A 24,677-nucleotide genomic window follows, 5' to 3' on the forward strand; every position below is an offset into this window, starting at 1 on the left:
TTTTTTGGCCGAGCACTGAGTGCTTCCACAGTGGAAAACCCGCCTAACGGTTCAAATAAAGGCACCGGCTATGGAACCCTGTTGGTGGGAAAGAGGCTTTGAAGAGCTGTCTCACCTCCTCTTCATGTATTGTCATTCCAGCAGATTGACTGATAATAGCTTGATCAGCGAGAGAGTAAGGGTGTGAAGATGGCAGTTGTTGTCTGGCTGGAGTGGGTGGGAGATGTAGACTTGTCTCTCTCAAACCTACAGTTGTAGGTGTTGAGATCGCCAGCCAGGTCTTTGTTTGCTTCAGTAGGGGGAGGTGGTCCCTTGTAGTTTGTGATGTGTTTAAGGCCTTTCCACACCGATGACAGGTCATTGGCTGCAAACCTGTTTTTTAGTTTCTCTGTGTACATTCTCTTCGCCCGTCTGATCTCTTTTGTCAGTGTGTTCTGGCCTGCTTGTACAGGTCTCTGTCCCCACTTCTGTAGGCATCCTCCTTATCCTGACGAAGCTGTTTTAACTTGGCGGTGAGCCATAGTTTATTGTTACTGTACACTGTGTGCAGAATTATTAGGCAAATTAGTATTTTGACCACATCATCCTTTTTATACATGTTGTCCTCCTCCAAGCTGTATAGGCTTGAAAGCCAACTACCAATTAAGTAAATCAGGTGATGTGCATCTCTGTAATGAGGAGGGGTGTGGTCTAATGACATCAACACCCTATATAAGGTGTGCTAAATTATTAGGCAGCTTCCTTCCCTGTGGCAAAATGGGTCAGAAGAGAGATTTGACGGATTCTGAAAAGTCAAAAATTGTGAGATGTCTTGCAGAGGGATGCAGCAGTCTTGAAATTGCCAAACTTTTGAAGCGTGATCACCGAACAATCAAGCGTTTCATGGCAAATAGCCAACAGGGTCGCAAGAAGCGTGTTGGGAAAAAAAAGGCGCAAAATAACTGCCCATAAATGGAGGAAAATCAAGTGTGAAGCTGCCAAGATGCCATTAGCTACCAGTTTGGCCATATTTCAGAGCTGCAACGTTACTGGAGTATCAAAAAGCACAAGGTGTGCAATACTCAGGGACATGGCCAAGGTAAGGAAGGCTGAAAAACGACCACCTTTGAACAAGAAACGTAAGATAAAACGTCAAGACTGGGCCAAGAAGTATCTTAAGACTGATTTTTCTAAGGTTTTATGGACTGATGAAATGAGAGTGACTCTTGATGGGCCAGATGGATGGACCCGAGGCTGGATCACTAAAGGGCAGAGAGCTCCACTCCGACTCAGACGCCAGCAAGGTGGAGGTGGGGTACTGGTATGGGCTGCTATCATCAAAGATGAACTTGTGGGGCCTTTTCAGGTTGAGGATGGAGTGAAGCTCAACTCTCAGACCTACTGCCAGTTCCTGGAAGACACCTACTTCAAGCAGTGGTACAGGAAGAAGTCAGTATCGTTCAAGAAAAACATGATTTTCATGCAGGACAATGCTCCATCACATGCATCCAAATACTCCACAGCGTGGCTGGCCAGTAAAGGTCTAAAAGAAGAAAAAATAATGACATGGCCCCCTTGTTCACCTGATCTGAACCCCATAGAGAACCTGTGGTCCCTCATAAAATGTGAGCTCTACAGGGAGCAAAAACAGTACAGCTCTCTGAACAGTGTCTGTGAGGTGGGTGCACGCAATGTTGATTGCAAACAGATCAAGCAACTGACAGAATCTATGGATGGAAGGCTTTTGAGTGTCATCGTAAAGAAAGGTGGATATATTGGTCACTGATTTGTTTTTGGTTTTGTTTTTGAGTGTCTGAAATGTTTATTTCTAATTTTTCTGTTATATTGGTTTACCTGGTGAAAATAAACAAGTGAGATGGGTATATATTTAGTTTTTATTCAGTTGCCTAATAATTCTGCACAGTAATAGTAACCTGCACAAACAGATATCCTCCTAGGATAGCCAAATCTTAAAAACCCCACTCCAACTTCCAAAAATATTAAGCTTTGAGATTTACGAGTCTTTTGGGTTGATTGAGAACATAGTTGTTCAATAATAAAAAGACACCTATCAAATACAACTTGCCTAATAATTCTGCACACAGTGTATGTGCGAAAGGTCTTGGTTGGCACACACATCTTCACAAAAACTGATGTAGGATGTCACAGTGTCAGTCCGTTCATCCAGATTTTCAGTAGCAGCTTCAAAGACACTCCCATCGGTGCAGTCTTGCAGTTCTTGCTGTGCCTCCCTGCTCCATTTCTTCACAGTTTTGACAACAGGCTTTGCAGATTTTAGCTTTTGCCTGTATGTTGGAATAAGATGTACCAGGCAGTTATCAGAATGTCCCAAGGCTGCCTGGGGAACAGAGCGATATGAGTTTTTAAGTACTGTATAGCAGTGATCCAAAGTATTATTTTCCCTGGTAGGAATATTAATATCTTGTTTATATTTTGGCGATTCATGGTTTAATTTTGCTCTGTTAAAATCACCAAGTATCATAAAAAAAATGAGTCCGGGTGTTTCTGTTCCAGACCTGTTGTTTGATGCGCTAGAGTCTGTGGTGAATGACTTGTTTGCCTGAGGTGGGATGTAAACACCGACCGCGGTGAATGAAAAGGTTTACAGTTTATGAAAAGTGATTCCAAGTTTGGACTGCAGTATTTGTTCAGAATAGTGACATCTACACACCAACCTTCATTTATATAGAAGCATATTCCGCTGCCTTTAGTTTTTCCTGAAAGCTCCGCCATGCGATCCGTGCGGTGTAGATTGAAACCCGACAATTGTAGTCCGCTGTCCGGGATGGATTCGCTGAGCCAGGTTTCAGTAAAACAGAGAACAGCAGAACATGCAACGTCCCTATTTATCCTGTTGAGTGGACGTAGTTCCTCCATTTTGTTGGGTAAAGAGCGGAGATTCGCCAGGTGAATGGATGGAAGCGCTGTTCGGAATCCCCGCTGTCGCAGCTTTACAAGCGCTCCAGCACATTTACCTCATCTTCATTGTTTCCATGTCCCGTAAAAGGCCGCTGCACCTCCAACAAAGATCTCCAACAAACTTTCTGGGTTTATGAAAACTGGAGAAAAACTGACCGGGATTGACTGCCTGATATTAATCAGTTCATCTCTTGAATAGGTTTTTGGGTTTGAATATCCGTAATTACAGATAATAAGCAAAAATCGGCATAGTACTAGAGAGCACAGTACCGAGGCGGCCATACAGGTGCCATCTTGAAGAAAGTAACCATAACTCAGTTTACCTGCATGGTAGTCGTATTATGTTGTGGCTGCCATAATTGCTTTGAGCATAGAAAAAGTCCTTTTCATAACTTAACCTGTAACAAAGGTGCTTGTTCCTCCAACTTTCCAATTCCCACAGAATTACATTGTAGTTCCTGCTTTACCTTAGGTATTTCCTGACATTATTAGTTTTCCACTGAAGCTAGCATTTCAGCTCATTTCCCTCACATACAGAGTGACACTTTTTTACATGGTTAGTGTTTGAAAGGCTAAATCCAGTGACTCAATGAGCATAATATCTACCAAACAAACATCCTGTTGTCTTGCTGTGGATGTTTGTGTTTTTAATTGTCATATTTCAAGAATCAGGTTCAAAAAAATATAAATTTCTCCTCATGAGCCAGAGATTACTTTTAGAAGGTTTAGAGTTTGTTGTCAGAACTTTTAAACCAGAGGTTGGAGGAGGTGAAACTCACAAGACTTAGCCTGCTTTCTGAAACTGGCCCAAAAAAGTGGGCTTTTAGCAACAGTGGCTTAAACTGGAAAGAGCTAAAATGATATATTTCACATAGAGAATGAACTGAGCTGCTGCACTAAGGTTAGGTTTTTCACAAATGAGGATTGTTTTGAACTGTATCTAGTGACAATAATCACTGATATTAAAATTAGGAGAGGACCCAACAGAACTGGATGCCTGTGTCAGCAGGTACAGAACTAGCATCACTAAAGCTACCAGCTTGTCATTGGTTTTCATTTAGACATAGACGTATAGTTGCACTTTTATGAAACAAATTTAAAATGTAGATTTGTTCTGATTTGAATTGTAAGTTATTCAGTTAAGCATTAAGTACACGTGGAAGTATTTCTTTTGGTTCAACATTGACAGTGATTTCATTTGATCACATCTTTATTTCCTTTTTTTTTCCCTCAGCTTGGGTGGCTGTAACCTCTCAGAGAGAAGCTGTAAAGCTCTATCATCAGTTCTCAGCTCCCAGTCCTCCTGTCTGAGAGAGTTGGACCTGAGTAACAACAACCTGCAGGATTCAGGAGTGAAGCTTCTGTCTGCTGGACTCCAGAGTCCATACTGTAAACTGGAAGGTCTCAGGTCAGGATTCAGTCTTTTCCAGTGATCATTTAAATCAAATCTGAATTTTATCATTGCATAGATACCTAATATTTACACAGTACTGCACAAAAGTTTTGCGTCACCCTCCATTGCTTTATATTAAGTAATTTTCAGTCCAGTTTGTGTATAATTTGGCATTATTCAGCATTTTGTTCCTGTTTCCTGTCCTCACAAATGGCATTTTGACAGCCACCCTTCCTTTGAGACCCTTTCTGATTAGGCTTAATTGAACAGTAGCTGGATCAGCTGAAGGGCAAATGCATTTCTCAGGTCCTGTGTCAGGTATTTGCTGAATTTCTTTTCCTATTTCCTAACTCTATCCCACATAAAGGCAACATTTGACAATTTCACCTGTTCCTGTAATAACCGTTTGACATCTCAGTATATTAATAAAGTCATGATTTGACAACCATTAGAAGAGATTCCAGGTTTTTTGAAGGGTAGCGCTAGTAAGCTGATATGCCAAATTCAGCTAATAGCACTTTGGAAATCACCTATTTGGTGTAAAAATACTGTGCTCATCAAACTGTGTTGTCTGTTTCTTCATAGATTTAACTGAAGAAATGGGAACAACTGATATGTCTTTGCAACAGGGTGCTAGGAATAAAGTGACTAAAGATATAATTTAAAATTGATTCTCTATTTTGAATAGATATAGTGCTGCTCCATTGAGTTAGGAGCCTTTTTTATGCTTGTTTTATTCATAGGTCAGTATTAAGTATCTTTTCAAACAAGCATTCCTCTGAAAATGGTCAGGTACAAGGATGGGACGAAAGATGAGTAGGAAAGCAGCCGGTGGTCATAGAAAGACTTTCGGAAAGATTAGAGAGATTTTCTTCAAGACCACTTTACAAGTTACAAGGAAGTCTGGCTCCTTGGAAGGAACATATTTAAAAAACCAGGGCTGAGTCAAGACATTTGCAGGATTGTCAAGTGCATTTTATTTATTTTTTTATATTTTATGAGACTGTGAATTATGCTTGAAAATTTTTCACAATCACATTTTTTATTATAGATTTGTCTAAAAATGTCACTTCATGCTTTGATCAATTTAAAGATTTTAGTTTCTTTTTTTTTTTTGTGTTCATATCCATTTCCTTTCATTATCAAAAAAGGTACACAGATTAAGGACCAATTATATCTTTATTATTCCCAAGGGGTAATTTTTTCAATCAGCAGAAATCACACTACCAAGATAAAAATAAATTATTTAAAAGCTCAATGGCAGCTGGGACAAATGAGATTTTTAGTCTGTTGCTCCTGCATTTTTATCTATGACCAATTGGAAACTTGTGGATAAGGTTCTCGATCTCCCAGGTGAGCACCCCGACCACACAGGAGGGGGGTAAAATGGGCTCGGGCACCGAAGGGCTGGAGTCTGTGGAAAATTGACGGGAGAGAGCATCGGGTTTAACATTACGAGAACCAGGACGGTATGAGAGAGTGAAATTAAACCTCTCCAAAAACAACTGCCACCGGGCCTGTCTTGCATTCAGTCTTTTAGCGGTTCGGAGGTAAATTACATTTTGGTGATCTGTCCATATCATAATAGGGTGCACAGTTCCTACCAACAGGTGTCTCCACAGCTCCAGTACTAATTTAATAGCCAGTAACTCAAGATTGCCAACATCATAGTTCTTCTCAGAAGGTGTTAAGCGTCTGTAGAAAATGGCAAAAGGGTGCAGCTTATCTCTAGGCTCTGTACGCTAAAAGAGGACAGCACCCACTCCTGATTCGGATGCGTCCACCTCAACAATGAACTGTTTATTAGGGTCAGGGTGAACAAGAACTGGTGCAGAGCAAAACTTCTCCTTCAAACACGGAAAAACCCAGTCAACTTCATTAGTCCACACAAAGGGCCTGGAAACAGAGGTGAAATAAGTTAGAGGCAGTGCAGTCTGGCTATAATTGTGGATGAACCGCCGATAGAAGTTAGCAAAGCCCAGAAAGCGTTGCAGCTCTTTTCATGTGGTGCATGTAGGCCACTCTAATACCACTTTGACCTTGGCTGGATCTGTCTTTATTTGTCCCTCCTCAATGATGTAACCCAGAAAGGCTATACTGTTTGTGTGAAACTCCCATTTCTCTGCCTTAATGTATGGTTTATTTTCAAGGAGGCGCTGAAGTACTTGCCGCACATGCCTGCGGTGCTCCTCGAGGTTCCTGGAGAAAATCAGGATGTCATCCAAATAAACAAAAACAAACTTGTTCAAAAAATCTTGCAGCACATCATTAACCAAAGCCTGGAACACTGCTGGCGCTTTTGTAAGTCCGAAAGGCATCACTAAATATTCGAAGTGTCCTAGGGTAGTGTTAAATGTGGTCTTCCATTCATCCCCTTCCCTGATTCGGACCAAGTGATATGCATTACACAGGTCCAATTTAGTAAACACTGCGGCCTGATGAAGAGGGTCAAATGCTGAGTTCAACACGGGTAGAGGATATTTGTTCTTTAAGGTGATGAGATTCAGGCCTCTATAGTCATTGCAAGGTCTTAGTGTTTTTGTCATTGTGGCCGGTGGAAAACAGACCCAGACGCAGAGGCAAAAGTTCACAGAAAACAGAATCTTTATTCCAAAAATAAATGTAAACAGGGAAAACAGGCGAGAGTGGAAATTCTCTGGCGAGCACGGAGTATCTGTAAAGAAAAAGCGAACAGGGTCAGGCAGGAATTAACTAACTAAAAAAAGGTGATGGTCAGGGGGGGAAGGTAAGGTGGCTTACTCTGAACTCAGGTTTTACGGTCTGGTCGGGGATGAGGCTGGCGAGTGAGTCGGAGCAAGGTGGTCCGAGGGGCAGGCAGGCAGAAGCAGATGAAGGCAGAGGAGCATGGTCGAGTGGATGGGTTCCGGAGTGGTGGTGGCTGGAATCGCCACTCATAGGTAGGGTAGAAAGGAATCCAGAGCTGGGAAACGAAGGCTGGTACACCAAGGAGGATTACTAAACAGGAGGAAAGCAAAGCTGGTAAGTACAAATATGAATATCCAGAGAACAAACCTTAACTAGTTTCACTTTGAGCTGTCTGGTTACTACCACAAAGAGCAGAGCAACAATCTGGCGGTGAGTCAGCATCTCAGCCCCTCCTAAATACTCCCGACCTTGATGAGCAACAGGAAACAGCTGCCTACCCCAACGGATCACCTGGAAGACAAAAAACACTCCCAACCACACAGCCTGCCCCGACCCATGACAGTTTTGTCCTTATTGTCCACAAGGAAAAACCCCGCTCCAAGTGGAGAGAATGACACAAGCGCTTAGGGAGTATTTGATGTATTTTTACATGGCCTGCCGCTCAGGCCCGGAGAGCTGATAAAGCCAACTGGAACTTAATTGCACAGTCGCATGGGTGGTGGGGAGGGAGCGACAGTGCACTGGCCTTACTAATCACAGGGGCGAGATCATGATAATCAGGGGGCACTGAGGCTAAATCTGGGAAAGTGGCCTCCTGAGCAGATTGAATGGAAGAGTCGGGGGGGAATGGCAGCAAAACGCTGCATTATTTTTAAGATAAGATAAGATAAGATAAAACTTTAATGATCCCACGACGGGGAAATTTGCGCATTACAGCAGCTCAGTACAGAAAACTAAAAATAGAATAGAATAAAATAAAATAGAAAAACACTATACACATATACATATGCACTATATACAGAAAATATATAGTCAATACACACATGTACATATACACACATATACACACACATCAAACACTATATACAGATATCAAAATATATACATTTGTAGCCGGTAAGGTACACAGCATACACGGTATGCATTATATGGGTGAGTGTAATAAATAAAATGTATCTTGACTGTATGGATAAAGTGATGCAGAGGAGGTAAAGTGTCCAAGTGACTCAAGACATTATGATGTGTTATACAGTCTAACTGCTGTTGGGATGAATGACTGTGAAAGCGCTCCTTCCTGCAGCGAGGATGTTTCAGTCTCTGACTGAAGGAGCTGCTCAGCTCACCCATGGCCTCATGCAGAGGGTGATGGGGGGGGTCCATGATGGATGTCAGCTTTGCTAACATCCTCCTCTCACCCACCACCATCACAGACTCTAGAGGACATCCCAACACAGAGCTAGACTTCTGCACCAGTTTGTCGATCCTGCTCCCGTCCCTTTCGGTGCATCCACCCCCCCAGCAGGCCACTGCATAGAAAAGGGCAGATGCTACCACTGAGTCATAAAAGGTCTTTAACAGAGTCCTGCAGACACCAAAGGACCTCAGTCTCCTCAGCAGGTGTAGTCGACTCTGGCCCTTCTTATACAGGACGTCTGTGTTTGTACTCCAGTCCAGCTTGTTACTGAGATGAACACCCAGGTACTTGTAGGAGACCACTGTCTCAATGTCCTTTCCCTGGATGTTCACCGGTGCTGTAGGAGGTGGCTTCCTCCTGAAGTCTATAACCATCTCCTTCGTCTTGCTGGCGTTGATTTAGAGTGCGTTGTTCTCACACCAGCCGACAAAGTCACTGATGACACCCCTGTATTCCTGGTCGTTCCCATCTGATACACATCCAATGATGGCCGTATCATCTGAGAACTTCTGTAGGTGGCAGTGGTCCGAGTATCCTAGGAACCACAAGTAAGCCAGCAGTCTGAGAGTGAAGTGCTCTGTTGGGGTGATATGGTACTATGAGGTCTTTAAGATAAGATGGGGCCTGATTATTCAAGACCTTATAGGTGAGGAGAAGGATTTAAAGTTCTATTATAGATTTAACAGGGAGCCAATGAAGAGAAGCCAATATGGGAGAAATCTGCTCTCTCTGTATGTGTTGGTCCATTGTAGATGCATATGTGCCACCTGCACACTGAACTGACTTTTATCCTGCCCAGTTGGTCTGGTCACATCATATGGCAAATGTGTGTTCAATTGTGAGTTGCTGTGTGCAACAGATGACAGTGGTGTTGGAGTTGTATTTGCATTCTGCTGCCAATGTTTACAGTTTTGAGATGCAGGTGTGAAATGACAAAGACTGTGTGAAACTTTCAGCAATACACATGTGAAGTGTGTTTAGTGAGTGGAAATGTGTTTTCTGTTGCTTAAAAGGGAGTGATTGAGTTGCACTGGATGTGGCTAACTGCCTGGACTGTGTTTGCACTTTGGCCAGAGGAGTGTGTGGTTTAGGCTTCTGTGGATTTGATCTAGCGAATGAGGTTTAGTATCCTAGCATTTGTGAAATACTGTAATACCCACATTATTTATTCATATATGGATTGTTGTTTTGTGTGTCTGCAGTCTGTCAGGCTGTCTGATCACAGAGGAAGGCTGTACTTCTCTCGCCTCAGCTCTGAGCTCCAACCCCTCCCATCTGAGAGAGCTGGACCTGAGCTACAATCATCCAGGAGACTCAGGAATGAAGCTGCTGTTGGCTGGACCGAAGGATCCACGCTGGAGACTGGACACTCTCAGGTATGGAGAGGATTTCTGATGGAGGAGGAAGACCTTCTGTTTCATTCAGTTCCTGTTTGTTTCATGCATATGTGGCATGAACACTAGTCCAATTTAATAATATTAGGAGATAGGCTGATTGTGTCCAAAGATAATTATGCTGGAACAATAATGACGACTGCCTTTTGGTCACCGTTTATTGATTATGTGGATCTCTTTTTTGACAGTCCAGTAATTTTTAGAAAAATCCTTATCACTCTCTCACTGAATTAGATAAATATCTGTGTAGATAGGCAGTCATTTAAATTACTTTTCCCCCCTCAATCTAGACTCAGTAATAGTGATATAGAAAACATAATTTTAGGGTTTTTTTGTGTGTGTGAACTTATCAATAGCAAAAAATGAAATATCACATTTATTTATTTAAGTATTCAAACACTTTACTTCATACTTAATTGCTGCCAAAGTGCATCAACTACAGCCTCAAATCTTTTTGAGAATGATGCAGCAAGCTTTTGCACAACTGGATTGATAGAGTTTCTGCCATTCTTTGTAAATCCTTTCCAACTCAGTCAGGTTGGATGGGGACTATTGGTGGGCAGCCATTTTCAGGCCTCTCCAGAGATGTTCGTCATCTGACTGGGTCACTCTAGGACAGGGTTCATTAACTACATTTGTCTAAGGGCCAGAATTTTTCTCGGTAGACAGTGTGAGGGCAAGATGCTTTTGTAAATTAAAATCTAATTAATATAGTATCCTAAGAAATATAGAGATTCTGGGTTTGTCCAACTCATAAGAAAGCAGAAGCAGGGAGAGTTTTATGGTTTGATCCTGGAGTTGAAGCTGCAACATGGCCGCTTTTGGGCATATTTTAGGATGTCAGTGGGACAGTTTGAGCTCTTGTTGGCAGAGTTGGGACCAGATGTGAGGAGGCAGAGGATAATATCAGAGAGCCGACTGACTCAGAACAGCATGTAGCTGTGTGTCTGAGGGAAAATAGTACGAGTTTACTGTTCCCACATCCAAGGGCGTAACTTTGGGTCCAACATTGGGGGTTAAGCTCTCTGCCTATTTATTTATTTATTTATTAAATCATTAAATTATTTATCATTTAGGATTCAGGAGATTTTGGGTTAACCATATTAGAAATAAATTGTAATGCTTTTGCTATGTATTTATTTAACTTTCTCTGTATTTACTCTCCACCTTCAACAATTAAGAAAAGACTTACATTTTTCATTTCTTCCAATAGCAACAAATATTCCAAGTGTGTGTATTTACCTGGTGCACTATAATTTGGTTAGGAGAAATTACGACACAGTTCCACAATTATAGCCATTAGTAATTAAACAAGAGTAGACTAAAACCCTTCATGTCAATTTCAGCAATTATGCTTAAATGTACATGTATGACATTGCGTTGGGTGATACCAAGTTTTTGTGGGGAGAGTGGGGGTTACATTACCAAATGATTAAACATGCTAGTATTTTACCCAAAATTGATAATGGTAAATGGACTAGTTCTTATATAGCGCTTTTCTACTCAGTCAGAGCACTCAAAGCGCTTATACAACACGTTTTTTACATTTACCCATGCACACCCATTCATACAAGCACTTCCATGTTAACTAAGCTAAGTGCTTTTTAATTAAAAAACATCCACACACATTCACACTCCGACGGAACGGTCGGAGAGCAACTTGGGGTTAAGTATCTTGCCCAAGGATACATTGGCATGTAGCCTGGAGTAGCCAGGAATCGAACCCCTGACCTTCCGATCAGTAGGTGACCTGCTCTACCTACTGAGCTACAGCCACCCCAAATAATGAATAAAGAAAATTAACATGTTATTTATGTAAGATGTTTTTTGTGAATTGAAATGATGTGACTTTATTGGGGGGGCTACAGTGATTGGATAAGATTATTGGGGGGGGGGGGGGGGGGGGGGTCTTAACCCCCCTATCCCCCCCGGAAATTACGCTCATGCCCACATCTCTGTATATTCAGTACATTTTGAAATATGAGCTCACATGTTATTAAATGTAGCGCTCTGATTGGTCAGACCTGTTTGTTTGCTTGCGAAAGTGAGAAAAATCAAACTTGATCTGAAAGAATAAATGCTGCTAAATCGTCCTGTGAAATGATGCGGCTGGTGTGAAAGGCTGCATTAAGAACAGGCGAATCCGAAAAATATTTTTAACGCACGAAACGTTTGCACGGAATTTACGCGTCTGGTGTGTAGAGGCCTTTAGAGACACAGTATGTATTTTATTTTAGTGTAAAAAGCAGCTTAGTTGCAAATAAACAAAAGTAGGAATAATAAATTTAAATATCAGCATTGGAGTGATGAAAATATTCCAACATTCCCCCCTTGAAACCCTTCTTAGGGTATCATCTACAAAATATAAGGGGCCCTGTATGAGAATGATCCTGGTGTAGTCTGCTGAGTCAATTTTCAATTCAATTCAAATAAGCCTAATCTTAAAAATAGAGAGGGTGTCTGTCTCCCGAATCCAAGCTGGGAGCTGGTTCCACAGAAGAGGGGCCTGAAAGCTGAAGGCTCTGCCTCCCATTCTACTCTTAAGTATCCGAGGAACCACAAGTAAGCCAGCAGTCTGAGAGAGAAGTGCTCTGTTGGGGTGATATGGTACTATGAGGTCTTTGAGATAAGATGGGGCCTGATTATTCAAGACCTTGTAGGTGAGGAGAAGGATTTTAAATTCTATTCTAGATTTAACAGGGAGCCAATGAAGAGAAGCCAATATGGGAGAAATCTGCTCTCTCTTTCTAGTCCCTGTCAGTACTCTAGCTGCAGCATTTTGGATCAGCTGAAGGCTTTTCAGGGAGCTTTTAGGACAGCCTGATAATAATGAATTACAATAGTCCACCCTAGAAGTAATAAATGCATGAATTAGCTTTTCAGCATCACTCTGAGAAAGGATGTTTCCTTTTTTTATGAATACACTCCTGATCAAAAACAAGATTTCTCACAGTGTTACTGGAGGCCAAAGTAATGTCATCCAGAGTAAGTATCTGGTTTGACACCATGTTTCTAAGATTTGTGGGGCCGAGAACAAGAATTTCAGTTTTTGGATTTAGTAGCAGGAAATTAGAGGTCATCCAGTCCTTTATGTTTTTAAGACATTCCTGCAGTTTAAAGCTGAGTATCATCTGCATAACAATGAAAATTGATGCAGTGCTTTCTAATAATACTGCCTAAGGGAAGCATGTATAATGTAAATAAAATTGGTCCTAGCACAGAACCCTGTGGAACTCCATAATTAACCTTAGTGTGTGAAGAAGTCTCCCCATTTACATGAACAAATTGGAGTCTATTAGAGAAATATGATTCAAACCACTGCAGTGCAGTACCTTTAATACCTATAGCAAGCTCTAATCTCTGTAATAAAATGTTATGGTCAACAGTATCAAAGCTGCACTGAGGTCCAACAGGACAAGAACAGAGATGAGTCCACTGTCAGAGGCTCTAAGAAGATCATTTGTAACCTTCACTAATGCTGTTTCTGTACTGTGATGAATTCTGAAACCTGACTGAAACTCTTCAAATAAACCGTTCCTCTGCAGATGATCAGTTAGCAGGGTTATATTAGTTTTGGATTTTATCATTTAGTTTTAATTAGTTTTTACTTTTTTTTTTCTTTAATTCAGTTAGTTTTAATTAGTTTTCAGAGTGGTTTTGCTCGTTTTTAATTAATTTTTATTTTTGGTTTATTGCTTAGTTTTAGTTTCCTTAGTTTCAGTATTAGTTTTAGTTTTTCATACTTTGTCAGGTGCAAGATTCAAGATACAAGAGTAACTCTTGTGTAATAAAAACTCAACAAAAGATATGTTTAAAGAAATATATTCAACAGACAGCAGCACTACCTGCTAAATGTGTGTAATATTAAGGACACACATGAACATTAACAGGGAGAAACAGAAAAACATGAACTCCCAAACTCAATAAATTCTACAATAAACTTCCAATAAAGTTCAGTCAGTGCAGTAGATTAACAGCAACTTCTGTTTTGGAGCTAGCTTGGTTAGATGCTCCATATGTGGCCGACCTCATGTCACATTTCTGCTTGTGTAGCTGGATTGTGTGTGTTCATTACCTTGTGGTCGTGTGCTGGTGTTTTATATGCGGTGCCGGCTGGGACTTCTTTTGGTCCTCGCTCTTTGTGCTCAGTTTTTTGGCTATAAACATATTTGTCCCTGTTATTTCTTCATTCCCTCGCGTCCTTGTATTGATTGTTCCTGATTGTTATTCTCTCACTGATAAAGTGGCCGGAAACGCACAAGGACGGAACAGGTTCATCACAATGTTGCGGCTGCGTGGCAGCGACGAGTAGTCAAATTTCTATGGAGGTGAACGCCAGATCACGTCGGTTCAGAGCGGTTTCCGTAGCTGCCTTGTGTGCGCTTCTCAGGTGGACTTTGATGTTGGTGTTTTTTCCTCACTGAGACGTGTTCCATACATTTTTCATCATTCACAGCAAGACACGCTTCTATCTGTATTATTGGACTCAAAGAAACTCCATATGAGACTCTGCCGCTTTCTCGGGAGACCGCTGCCATTACGTGCCAGCGCGGTGAGCGCGCGCGCGCACAGCTGCCCGACGGCGCTCCCGGTTTAAACTCGGAGAGCGGAAAATGATCAATTCATAAGGCTTTTAAATAAAACGACAAACAAGAAAAGGAAGGTCATTTTATTTATAATTTTAGTTAGTTTTTTAAACTCACAATACAGTTTTAGTTAGTTATCGTTTTTTCCTTTTAATTTTAGTTTTTATTTATTTCAGTTAACGACAATGTTTTTTCAATTTCAGTTTTCTTTTTTTCGTTCAATTTCATTAACTATAATAACCCCGTCAGTTAGCTGTTTTACAACTACCGTATTTTTGGACTATACGTCGCTCCGGAGTATAGGTCGCACCAGCCAAGAAATGCATAATAAAGAAGAAAAAAACATATATAGGTCGCACTGGACTATAAGTCGCACTTTTTTTTTGGGGGGGGGGGGGGGGGGGGGGGGGGGTGTTGATAGAAGCCAAGACCCAGAGCAGAAATTCCATCTTGAACGGCAATTTAAAATAATAATGGATTAAAGAACAGGACGAACACGGTTACGCCTACGTTCTGCTAACGTAACACATTCAGCTACATGACGCACAACGAACACGTGTTCGGTATGTTAACGTAACATTAAGTTATTCAGATAACCATAGCATAAAGAACATACTAACAAGTTAACCAAACCATCAATCTATTGAATTCTTCATCCTCGGTGTCACTTCTAAACAATTCCGTACACTCCGTAGACGAAGCGCCGCTTCCTCTTCTGTGTCGCGTTAGTCAGACTCGTCGTCAGCTAAAGTTCCAATTATTCCAGCCTTTCTGAATCCCAACAGGATGGTTTGGTTGTCACTGAAGCCCATGTTTTCTTGATCCATCCAATGACTTCCAGGAAAGTTGGGTGGCGCATTCTCCCAGTTGCCGTTAAGCTGTGCTCTCCATCCATCATCCACTGCGCCCACAGGTTACGCAAGACTGCCTTAAAGCTGCAGTTCACGGAGATGTCAAGTGGCTGGAGTATTTTGGTTCATGTGTTATAAATGTCACATATACGTCGCTCCGGAGTATAGGTCGCACCCCCAGCCAAACTATGAAAAAAAGTGCGACTTATACTCCGGAAAATACGGTACTCTTTCAAGAATCTTTGAGAGAAAAGGAAGGTTGGAGATTGGCCTATAATTAGCTAAGACAGCTGGGTCAGTGATGGCTTTTTAAGTAGAGGTTTAATTACAGCCACCTTGAAGGTCTGTGGTACATAGCCAACTAATAAAGACAGATTGATCATTTTTAAGATTGAAGCATCAATAATTGGAAAGACTTCTTTGAACAGTCTAGTAGGAATGGGATCTAACAAACATGTTGCTGGTTTGGAGGAAGTAACTATTGAAGTTAACTCTGAAAGATCAACTGGAGCAAAGGAGTCTAAACAAATACCAGCAGTGCTGAAAGCAGCCGAACATGAAGAATAATCTTTGAGATGGTTATGAATAATTTTTCTCTAATGTCTAAAATTTTATTTGTAAAGAAATCCATGAAGTCACTACTAGTTAACGTGAAAGGAATACTCGGCTCTACAGAGCTCTGACTCTTTGTCAGCCTGGCTACAGTGCTGAAAAGAAACCTGGGGTTGTTCTTATTTTCTTCAATTAATGATGAGTAGTAAGATGTCCTAGCTTTACGGAGGGCTTTTTTATAGAGCAACAAACTCTTTTTCCAGGCTAAATGAGCATCTTCTAATTTAGTGAGACGCCATTCCCTCTCCAGCTTTCGGGTTATCTGCTTTAAGCTGTGCGTTTGTGAATTATACCACGGAGTCAGGCACTTCTGATTTGAAGCTTTCCTTTTCAGTGGAGCCACAGTATCCAAAGTTATACGCAGTGAGGATGTAAAACTATTGACGAGATAATCGACCTCACTGGGAGCAGAGTTTAGGTAGCTGCTCTGCACTGTGTTGGCACTGAAGAGCATAACAATGAAGAAATTAGATCCTTAAACTTAGTTACAGCACTTTCAGAAAGACTTCTACTGTAATAAAACTTATTCCCCACTGCTGTGTAATCCATTAAAGTAAATGTAAATGTTACTAAGAAATGATCAGACAGGAGGGGGCTTTCAGGGAATACTGTTAAGTCTTCAGTTTCTATGCCATATGTTAGGACAAGATCCAGAGTATGATTAAAGTGGTGGGTGGGCTCCTTTACATTTTGAGAGAAGCCAATTGAATCTAACAATAGATTAAATGCAGTGTTGAGGCTGTCATTCTCAGCATCTACATGGATGTTAAAATCACCCACTATAATGATTTTATCTGAACTGAGCACTAAATCAGATAAAAAGTCTGAGAAATCAGACAGAAACTCTGAGTAGGGACCAGGTGGACGATAGATAATAACAAATAAAACAGGTTTTTGATTTTCCCAATTAGGATGGACAAGACTAAGAGTCAGGCTTTCAAAAGAATGAAAACTTTGTCTGGGTCTTTGATTAATTAATAAGCTGGAATTGAAGATTGCAGCTAATCCTCCTCCTCGACCTGTGCTTCGAGCATTCTGACAGTTACTGTGACTCGGAGGTGTTGATTCATTTAAACTAACATATTCATCCTGCTGTAACCAGGTTTCTGTAAGGCAGAATAAATCAATATGTTGATCAATTATTAAATCATTTACTAACAGGGACTTGGAAGAGAGAGACCTAATGTTTAACAATCCACATTTAATTGTTTTATTTTTTGGTGTAGTTGATGAAGCTGTATTATTTATTGTTTTTGAGTTTTTATGCTTAAATAGCTTTTTGCTGATTTTAGCTTTGTTTTTTGGTGGTCTGGGAGCAGGCACCGACTCTATGGGGATGGGGTTTTGGGGGGATGGCAGGAGGAGAGAAGTTGCAGAGAGGCGTGTAAGACTGCAACTCTGCTTCCTGGTCTCAACCCTGGGTAGTCAGTTTTTAGGAGGGTTAATAAATTTGGCCATATTTCTAGAAATGAGAGCTGCTCCATCCAAAGTGGGATGGATGCCGTCTCTCCTAACAAGACCAGGTTTTCCCCAGAAACTTTGCCAATTATCTATGAAGCCCACGTCATTTTTTGGACACCACTCAGACAGCCAGCGATTCAAGGAGAACATGCGGCTAAACATGTCGCTCCTAGTCTGATTGCGGAGGGGCCCAGAGAAAACTACAGAGTCCGACATTGTTTTTGCAAAGTTACACACCGAGTCAATATTAATTTTAGTGACCTCCGATTGGCATAACCGGGTGTCATTACTGCCGACGTGAATAACGATCTTACCAAATCTATGATTAGCCTTAGCCAGCAGTTTCAGATTTCCATGAATGTCGCCTGCTCTGGCCCCTGGAAGACATTTGACTATGGTCGCTGGTGTCTCTAGCTTCACGTTTCTCAAAACAGAGTCGCCAATAACCAGAGTTTGTTCCTCGGCGGGTGTGTCGCCGAGTGGAGAAAAACGGTTAGAGACGTGAACAGGTTGGTGGTGTACCCGGGGCTTCTGCTTAGGACTACGCTTCCTCCTCATCGTCACCCAGCCGGCCTGTTTTCCCTGCTGCTCGGGATCTGCTGGGGGGGAGCTAACGGCGGCTAAGCTACCATGGTCCGCACCCACTACAGGGGCCTGGCTAGATGCAGGATTTTCCAGGGTGCGGAGCCGAGTCTCCAGTTCAGAAAGCCTGGCCTCCAGAGCTACAAACAGACTACATTTATTACAAGTACCGTTACTGCTAAAGGAGGCCGAGGAGTAACTAAACATGTGACACCCAGAGCAGGAAAGTGCAGGAGAGACAGGAGAAGAAGCCATGCTGGTAGTGAGTCGGCTAAGAGCTAAATCCCCATCACATGCCTCTATGAACATGTTCCACTCTGTACAGTCATAACAGTCCTGTAGACACTGTATGGACTCCTCTGTCCAGTGTTTAATGTCCTTTGTAGCTGCCCCTGGGTCAATAAACGGGAGTCTCGACAGGTGCTTCAACTCTTTATTTCCACTTCATTGTGCACCGTGAAAACTTAAAAACAGATACAAAAAAAACAATTTATTTACAATACATCATCAACAGGAAACTTACAATTATCACAACAACTAAATCACAAAAGGCAAACGTACCTCGTTCCGTCACCGAGGGGTGCTATATTACGGATCATCTATAAGGCTGCCCGTCACCTTAAGACTAATAATAAACAATAAAATCCTTAAATACGATCCATACAATTCAGAAGAAACGAAGATAAAAATTCAAACCGACAACTCACCAAGCAAACATCCAACAAGGAAAAAGAAGCCACGGGGAAACCGGACACCACGCCACACCAAACAAACGAAAATGAGGCAACGCATGCCAACAGAAAGCAGGTGAGGGCCATAAAACCTAATTCCCTTTTGCTGGTCCTTCACCTCCTCTCCACCACACACACCGCCTCCTGTGGCCACTCCAAGACAATTCGGTGTCAATTACACTCCCCCCAATCATACCACGATAAATTCATAATCAATCGAATTATACATGATTCACAAACAGTTAAAACTCTGACACCGAACTGTCTCACAACTAAAATAAGGAATCAAATTTTCCAATCATTCATTTCCAAGCAACAACACTAACTTCTGGATGGGTCTCTCAAGGATGACGGTCCTAAAAGGGGGGTCCGATTTCCCATGCAGCCTCCGATCTGTGACTTGAACCCTAACCCTACGAACCAACTTATCAGTTCCTTGAATGGTCTCCACCACTCGCCCCAACTGCCACTGATTCCTCGGAAGTGTATCCTCAATGACGATGACAATGTCGTTTGTTTTAAGGTTGCGCCGAGGCTTATGCCATTTCTGACGCAGGGAAATATTCAATAAATATTCCCTCTTCCAGCGTCCCCAAAACTGCTCAGTCAAGTATTGCACTCGTCGCCATCGTTTCGTTGCATATACATCCTCTCTTACAAATTTCCCAGCAGAAGGAAGGGCAATCTGAGACTTCATCAAAATAAGATGATTAGGTGTCAAAGGTTCCAATGATCTGGGATCATTGATACCGTCCACATTCAAGGGGCGGCTATTCACTATAGCCATAGCCTCATAAAAGAGTGTTCGAAGTGAGAAATCATCGAGCCTACCTGGACAGACACAAAGCATGGCATTCAAAACATTCCGCACGGTTCGAATTTGCCGCTCCCAAACGCCACCCGCATGACTCGCCGCTGGTGCACTAAAAATGAATTCACACTGTTTATTTGCCAGATAAGCCTCCAATTTCTTGGGATCACACTGTTTCAAAGCCTTCTTAAACTCGTTCCTAGCCCCCACAAAATTTGTGCCATGATCACAATAAAGCTGACGTACAGCCCCCCTGAGGCTGATAAAACATCTTAAAGCGTTTATAAACGCATCCGTTGACAAATCTTCCAACGTCTCAATGTGAATAGCCCTTGAGGAAAGACAAGTAAAAATCAATCCGTACCTCTTGTGTTCCGTGCGTGCCCTTTTAATAATAAAGGGACCAAACACGTCCATCCCACAATATGTGAATGGTGCTGAGGCCTCCACCCGTGCCTCCGGGAGCTCAGCCATCTGCTGCTCCTCTGCCGGACGTCGAAGCTTCCTACAAGTCACACAATGATGTATCAACCTAGCAGTGGATTTACTCCCACCAATGACCCAAAACCCATTTGCTCGAAGTTCCATTTGAGTCTGGCTTCGACCTTGGTGACAAATCCTCTCATGAAAATGAAGAAGCACAAGCTCGGTAATGTGTGAACTCTTAGGAAGAATAATTGGGTGTTTCAACCCTTGACTGAGAGATGACTGCCTCAACCTCCCACCAACCCTAAGAATTCCCTTATCCAAAATAGGATTGAAACGAAAAAGGGGACTGGAGTGGGGAAGACTATCCCCCTTCTCCAACGTTCTTCTCTCTTCGGAGAAGGCTTGTTGCTGGACAAGTCTAACTACCACTTCCGTCGCGCTCTCAATTTCCTCTACCGTAATGTGATCACTATCATGCCTTTGTCTGGATGTCATCCTCCTGATTCTCGCCACCACCTTAAGGAGCCGTATCCAAGAGGAAAATCGGCTCAACCTATCAAGCATATCATCGCAATCGCTTGTAATCGCCACATTCACTTGTGCTGCCCTCACTTCTGGATCACGCACCAACAGCACAGCGGAAGGAGGGGATGTTAACTTCAGCTCATGCTGCCACAAAAAACTTGGTCCCATCATCCAGTTAGTTGATAAAAGGCCAGAAGCATTTAACCACTTAACTGGCGGCTAAAAAAAACAAAAAACGCCTGAAAAAGCATACCCAAATTAAATCAGCTGCTGTTCCTGAACTCTTTGGAGTACACACAAAAGTTTAGTGTCTTTGCGAAGCAGACAACCTATATTTTTCATTTATGTAGTCAAAAGCACTGTAACTGTAATGAGTTTGTAGCTATTAAGTTTGGAACACAGAAAAAGTAGACAATTTTTGCCTCGCCTAGATTTTTCCTGATTGTTATCATGTAACTACACACTGAATATAGAAGGTAACGACTGGAAAATACATTGGAGCTGTAGAATGAAGTCTTTTTGTCGTGCATTTCGAATTTCATCAAGATAGCACAAAAGCCTATTGTTTTGTAAAGGTTTTTGTGCATTGATGCCCTGGCGTGCTCTCTCATGTGCCATTTGGATAGTCCAAGTGCCGCATCTAAGCCCCCTTTGACATGCAAATTTTAAAGGGCTGTAACTCCTCAATGCTTCAACATACAGTCATCAATGAGGGCTCTAATCAAAGATACTGTCCTGAGGAATCCTGTACTACACACAAAATTACTGAATAAATCATAAATAAAGCCATATTAATCCAATAAAATATGAATGACACTATTGTACATTGTAAAAAAAAAAATAGTCACAAAACAAATCACCATTTCTGTAAATGCTATTTTATTTTTCAGAGTAATGTAAAAAAAAAAACACAGCACAGCAAACTGCAACTATTTACAATTATTCTGCTCTACCCCCACCCCCCCTCACATGGAATTTTCAATGTGCCACTGGTTATAGCAGTCTCTGTTTGGGACAAAGCACAATGGCTTGTCACATGTGGTGCACTGGCCCTTCTGGCCTGTGCTGTAACAGGCATTAGATCCTCTTCATCAGATGAAGAAGCCTCTTCCACCATCTTCTCTTTGGCTGGCTGCCACTCATGATCAGAGGTTCCCCTAATTTGTAAAAGAAGGAAAATGTCAGGCCTTCATGCACCAAAAACCCAGTCATTTTTCAGTGATTCCCTTACACACACAAATAAATACATTGTATATCAAAAAAAGTTACAGTAAATGCAGACAGTGCATACACACATAAAATAAAAACCACACAATCCTCCCAGTAGTCCTTGTCTGATACAAAATGTACAACCTCCTCCCATACAATAACCCCCACCCCCAACTTGTAAAACTTTAGACACTTACTGGTCATCTCCATCGGAAAACAAATCTTCTTCTGATGTTGGATCATCAGTTGAACCCAAAAAGTCTGATGCTGAAATGTCGCTCTCTCTCCGTGTGAGCAATTCCACAACCTCCTGAGCGCTGAACTTGGTCTTGCCGGCGGCCCGCTGTGCCATTTCGCAAAACTCCAAAACAACGATGCGATCACGACGAATCTCAAATGAAGCTCTGAGACGTTGTCCACCTCACCTTGCCCTTTTATCGGGTGATGCTGACGTAATAGAGAAGCCCGCAAAACCCCCAATCGATACTTACAGTACACCTTTCCCTACCCCCAAACACCTGGCACATTTCAATACGTAAATCACACCACTATACAGCGCCCACGCAAACACACAATATAAGTGGCGCCACAGCGGCGCACGGTTATATTTTCTGTGTAATGGTGCATGCCAAGCTCAGCATTACATACATATTTACATCAGAACGGCATATAATACGAGGACGAGCTGAGAATAAAAACTTACCTTCTGCCTTCTGAGTAACAGGTGTTCATTTGCAGCGATAAAACTGGTCAAATCAGCGACGACATTCTCTAATACAAAATAATCCACTCTCGTGAGTCATTTAGTCACTTCGTTGAATAAATGTAGTCTGTTTTTGATGCATTCTGACAATCCATTGCCGAGAGAAAACATTGTAAATACTGTTTATGCACGTCAGCGCATAGACTCCTACTTCCTGTTTGGTTTACGCATGGAGGACGCAGCAAATACGCACTGAATACGCAGGGAGTTTATGCCTTCATGTGAAAACACACCCCATAGTGCCATATACCCACGTGTCGGGAATTTTATTGGCTATCCATCTGTGGTTTTAGATTTCAGGTTAGAGTTGACCAATAAGAACGATTGGAGAACATTTGGGGGCATGTCCTTAAATGTCACATGACGCTCTCTGGATATTATTGGCTCTGGAAAATCCATTTCATAACATGATTGGCTAAATGAGGTGTCAATCGAATTCTGAGGGTCTAGTCTGTCATATAAAAGCATCGTGAGGGCGAACGGCAGCGTTACTGTGACGCTATGAGGCTTCAAAGTCGGAAATCGCTACAGAGGGCCCGGGGGCGGGCCCTTGCCAGTTAACAGGTTAAACCCCTGGAGGCATGATCAGCTGGATTTTCAGATGTATCAACAAAATGCCACTGGCTACAGTTTGTTTCTCCCTTTATTACTTGGAGTCTATTTGCCACAAATACATGAAACCTTCTCACGTCATTATTAATATAGGCCAATACCACTTGGGAATCTGTCCAAAAAAATTCCTCATCGATTTTCATTTCCAGTTCAACCCTCAACATGGCACTCATTCTGGCGGAAACCACAGCAGCAGAAAGCTCCATTCTAGGTATACTCAGGAGCTTCGTGGGTGCTACTCTTGCTTTAGCCATCACTAGGCTACAGTAAACCTCTCTGTCGTTATTAATGTACCTCACATATGAACATGCGCCATAACCGACGCTACTGGCGTCTGAAAAATGATGCAACTCTATCCGAACAATAGATTTAAATTCTGGCGGATGATAACATCTGGGTATTATAATTTCTTGCAATTTGGGCAAGTCCCCTTTCCACTCCTCCCATCGAGAGCCTAAATCCTCAGGAAGAGGCTCATCCCATCCAGCACCCTGTCGACACAAATCCTGCAGAATACGCTTTCCGCATAAGGTAACGGGGGAAATAAACCCGAGCGGATCGTATATAGAGGCGATAACTGAGAGAATGCCACGACGACTAGAAGGCTGATTCTTAAGGTTTACATCAAAACTAAAACTATCTTGTTCTATTGACCACTGGATGCCCAAAGCACATCCTATTAACGGCTCATCTAAACCAAGATGCAAGCCTCCAGCCTTCGTCGCTCTCTCAGAAGCGTCAACACAATCCAGTACCTCCAATCTGTTTGAGTTAAATTTATGCAGACGTAGGCCCCCTTTCTTACATAACTCCCGTGCTTCTATAATCAAATCCTCTGCATCCTTAACAGAAGGAACACTAGTTAGGCCGTCATCTACATAAAAATTCTTCTCAATGAAAGCCGATGCCAAAGGATAATCCACCTTATGTTTCTGGGCCAGATACTTGAGGCCAAAATTAGCGCACCCAGGGGATGAAGTAGCGCCAAAGGGGTGAACTGTCATCCGATATTCTTGCGGTTCCGCTTCCAGATCTGCACCACCCCACCACAGGAACCTCAAATAGTTCCGCGCTGCCGGGGGAACAAAGAATTGATGAAACATCCTTTCGATGTCGCATACCACAGCTACATTTTCCTTCCGAAAGCGACAAAGGACTCCTATCAAAGAGTTAATCAAGTCAGGACCAGTCAATAGAACATCATTTAATGAAACTCCCCGAAACCTTGCTGAGCAATCAAAAACCACCCTCAACTTCTCCAGATTCTGCGAGTGGTATACACCATGATGCGGTATATACCACACTACTTCTCCCTCACATAGTGGGGGGGCTAACTCTGCATTACCCCTTTTGAGGATTTCCTCCATAAAGGTCTGATAATGATCATAATACTGCTGATTAGCCCTTAGTTTCCTCTTCAAATGCTGTAAACGAGCAATAGCTACGCCCTTATTATTGGCAATATGGGGGGTATATTACTCTTAAAGGGCAGGGGGAGCTCATAATGTCCATCCTCTCTTTGCCATATATTATCACGGAGAAGTTGTATAAAAAGCATATCCTCCTGAGAAACGCACTGATCTTTATAGGACTTCTCATTAAAGTCCGACTCAAGAACCTTAAGAATATCACTACCGGGTGGTGCGAACACCTCTCTTGCCGTAACTCGATGCACAAAGCTCTGATTTCCTTGCCGATCGAAATGTGGGTTGGAGGAC

At 42.2% G+C, this 24,677-nt stretch overlaps 1 protein-coding gene and 1 long non-coding RNA gene across 2 annotated transcripts in view; one reads left to right on the forward strand and one right to left on the reverse strand.

The window, feature by feature from the left end:
* LOC115791185 (NACHT, LRR and PYD domains-containing protein 12-like) overlaps positions 1-24,677 on the forward strand; it is a 68,855-nt gene that overhangs the window by 33,982 nt on the left and 10,196 nt on the right. The window contains exons 7-8 of the mRNA XM_030745318.1: positions 4,154-4,327; positions 9,596-9,769. Of these exons, the coding sequence (XP_030601178.1) occupies positions 4,154-4,327; positions 9,596-9,769 (348 nt within the window). The remainder of the gene's footprint in view (positions 1-4,153; positions 4,328-9,595; positions 9,770-24,677) is intronic.
* LOC115791759 (uncharacterized) lies at positions 18,299-19,214 on the reverse strand. Its single transcript, XR_004020985.1, has 2 exons — positions 18,587-19,214; positions 18,299-18,504 (listed from the first exon to the last, which is right to left on the reverse strand). It is a non-coding gene; the product is annotated as an uncharacterized LOC115791759 (long non-coding RNA).

Source organism: Archocentrus centrarchus, chromosome 2 (assembly GCF_007364275.1).
Source record: "Archocentrus centrarchus isolate MPI-CPG fArcCen1 chromosome 2, fArcCen1, whole genome shotgun sequence".
NCBI classification, from domain to species: Eukaryota; Metazoa; Chordata; class Actinopteri; order Cichliformes; family Cichlidae; genus Archocentrus; species Archocentrus centrarchus.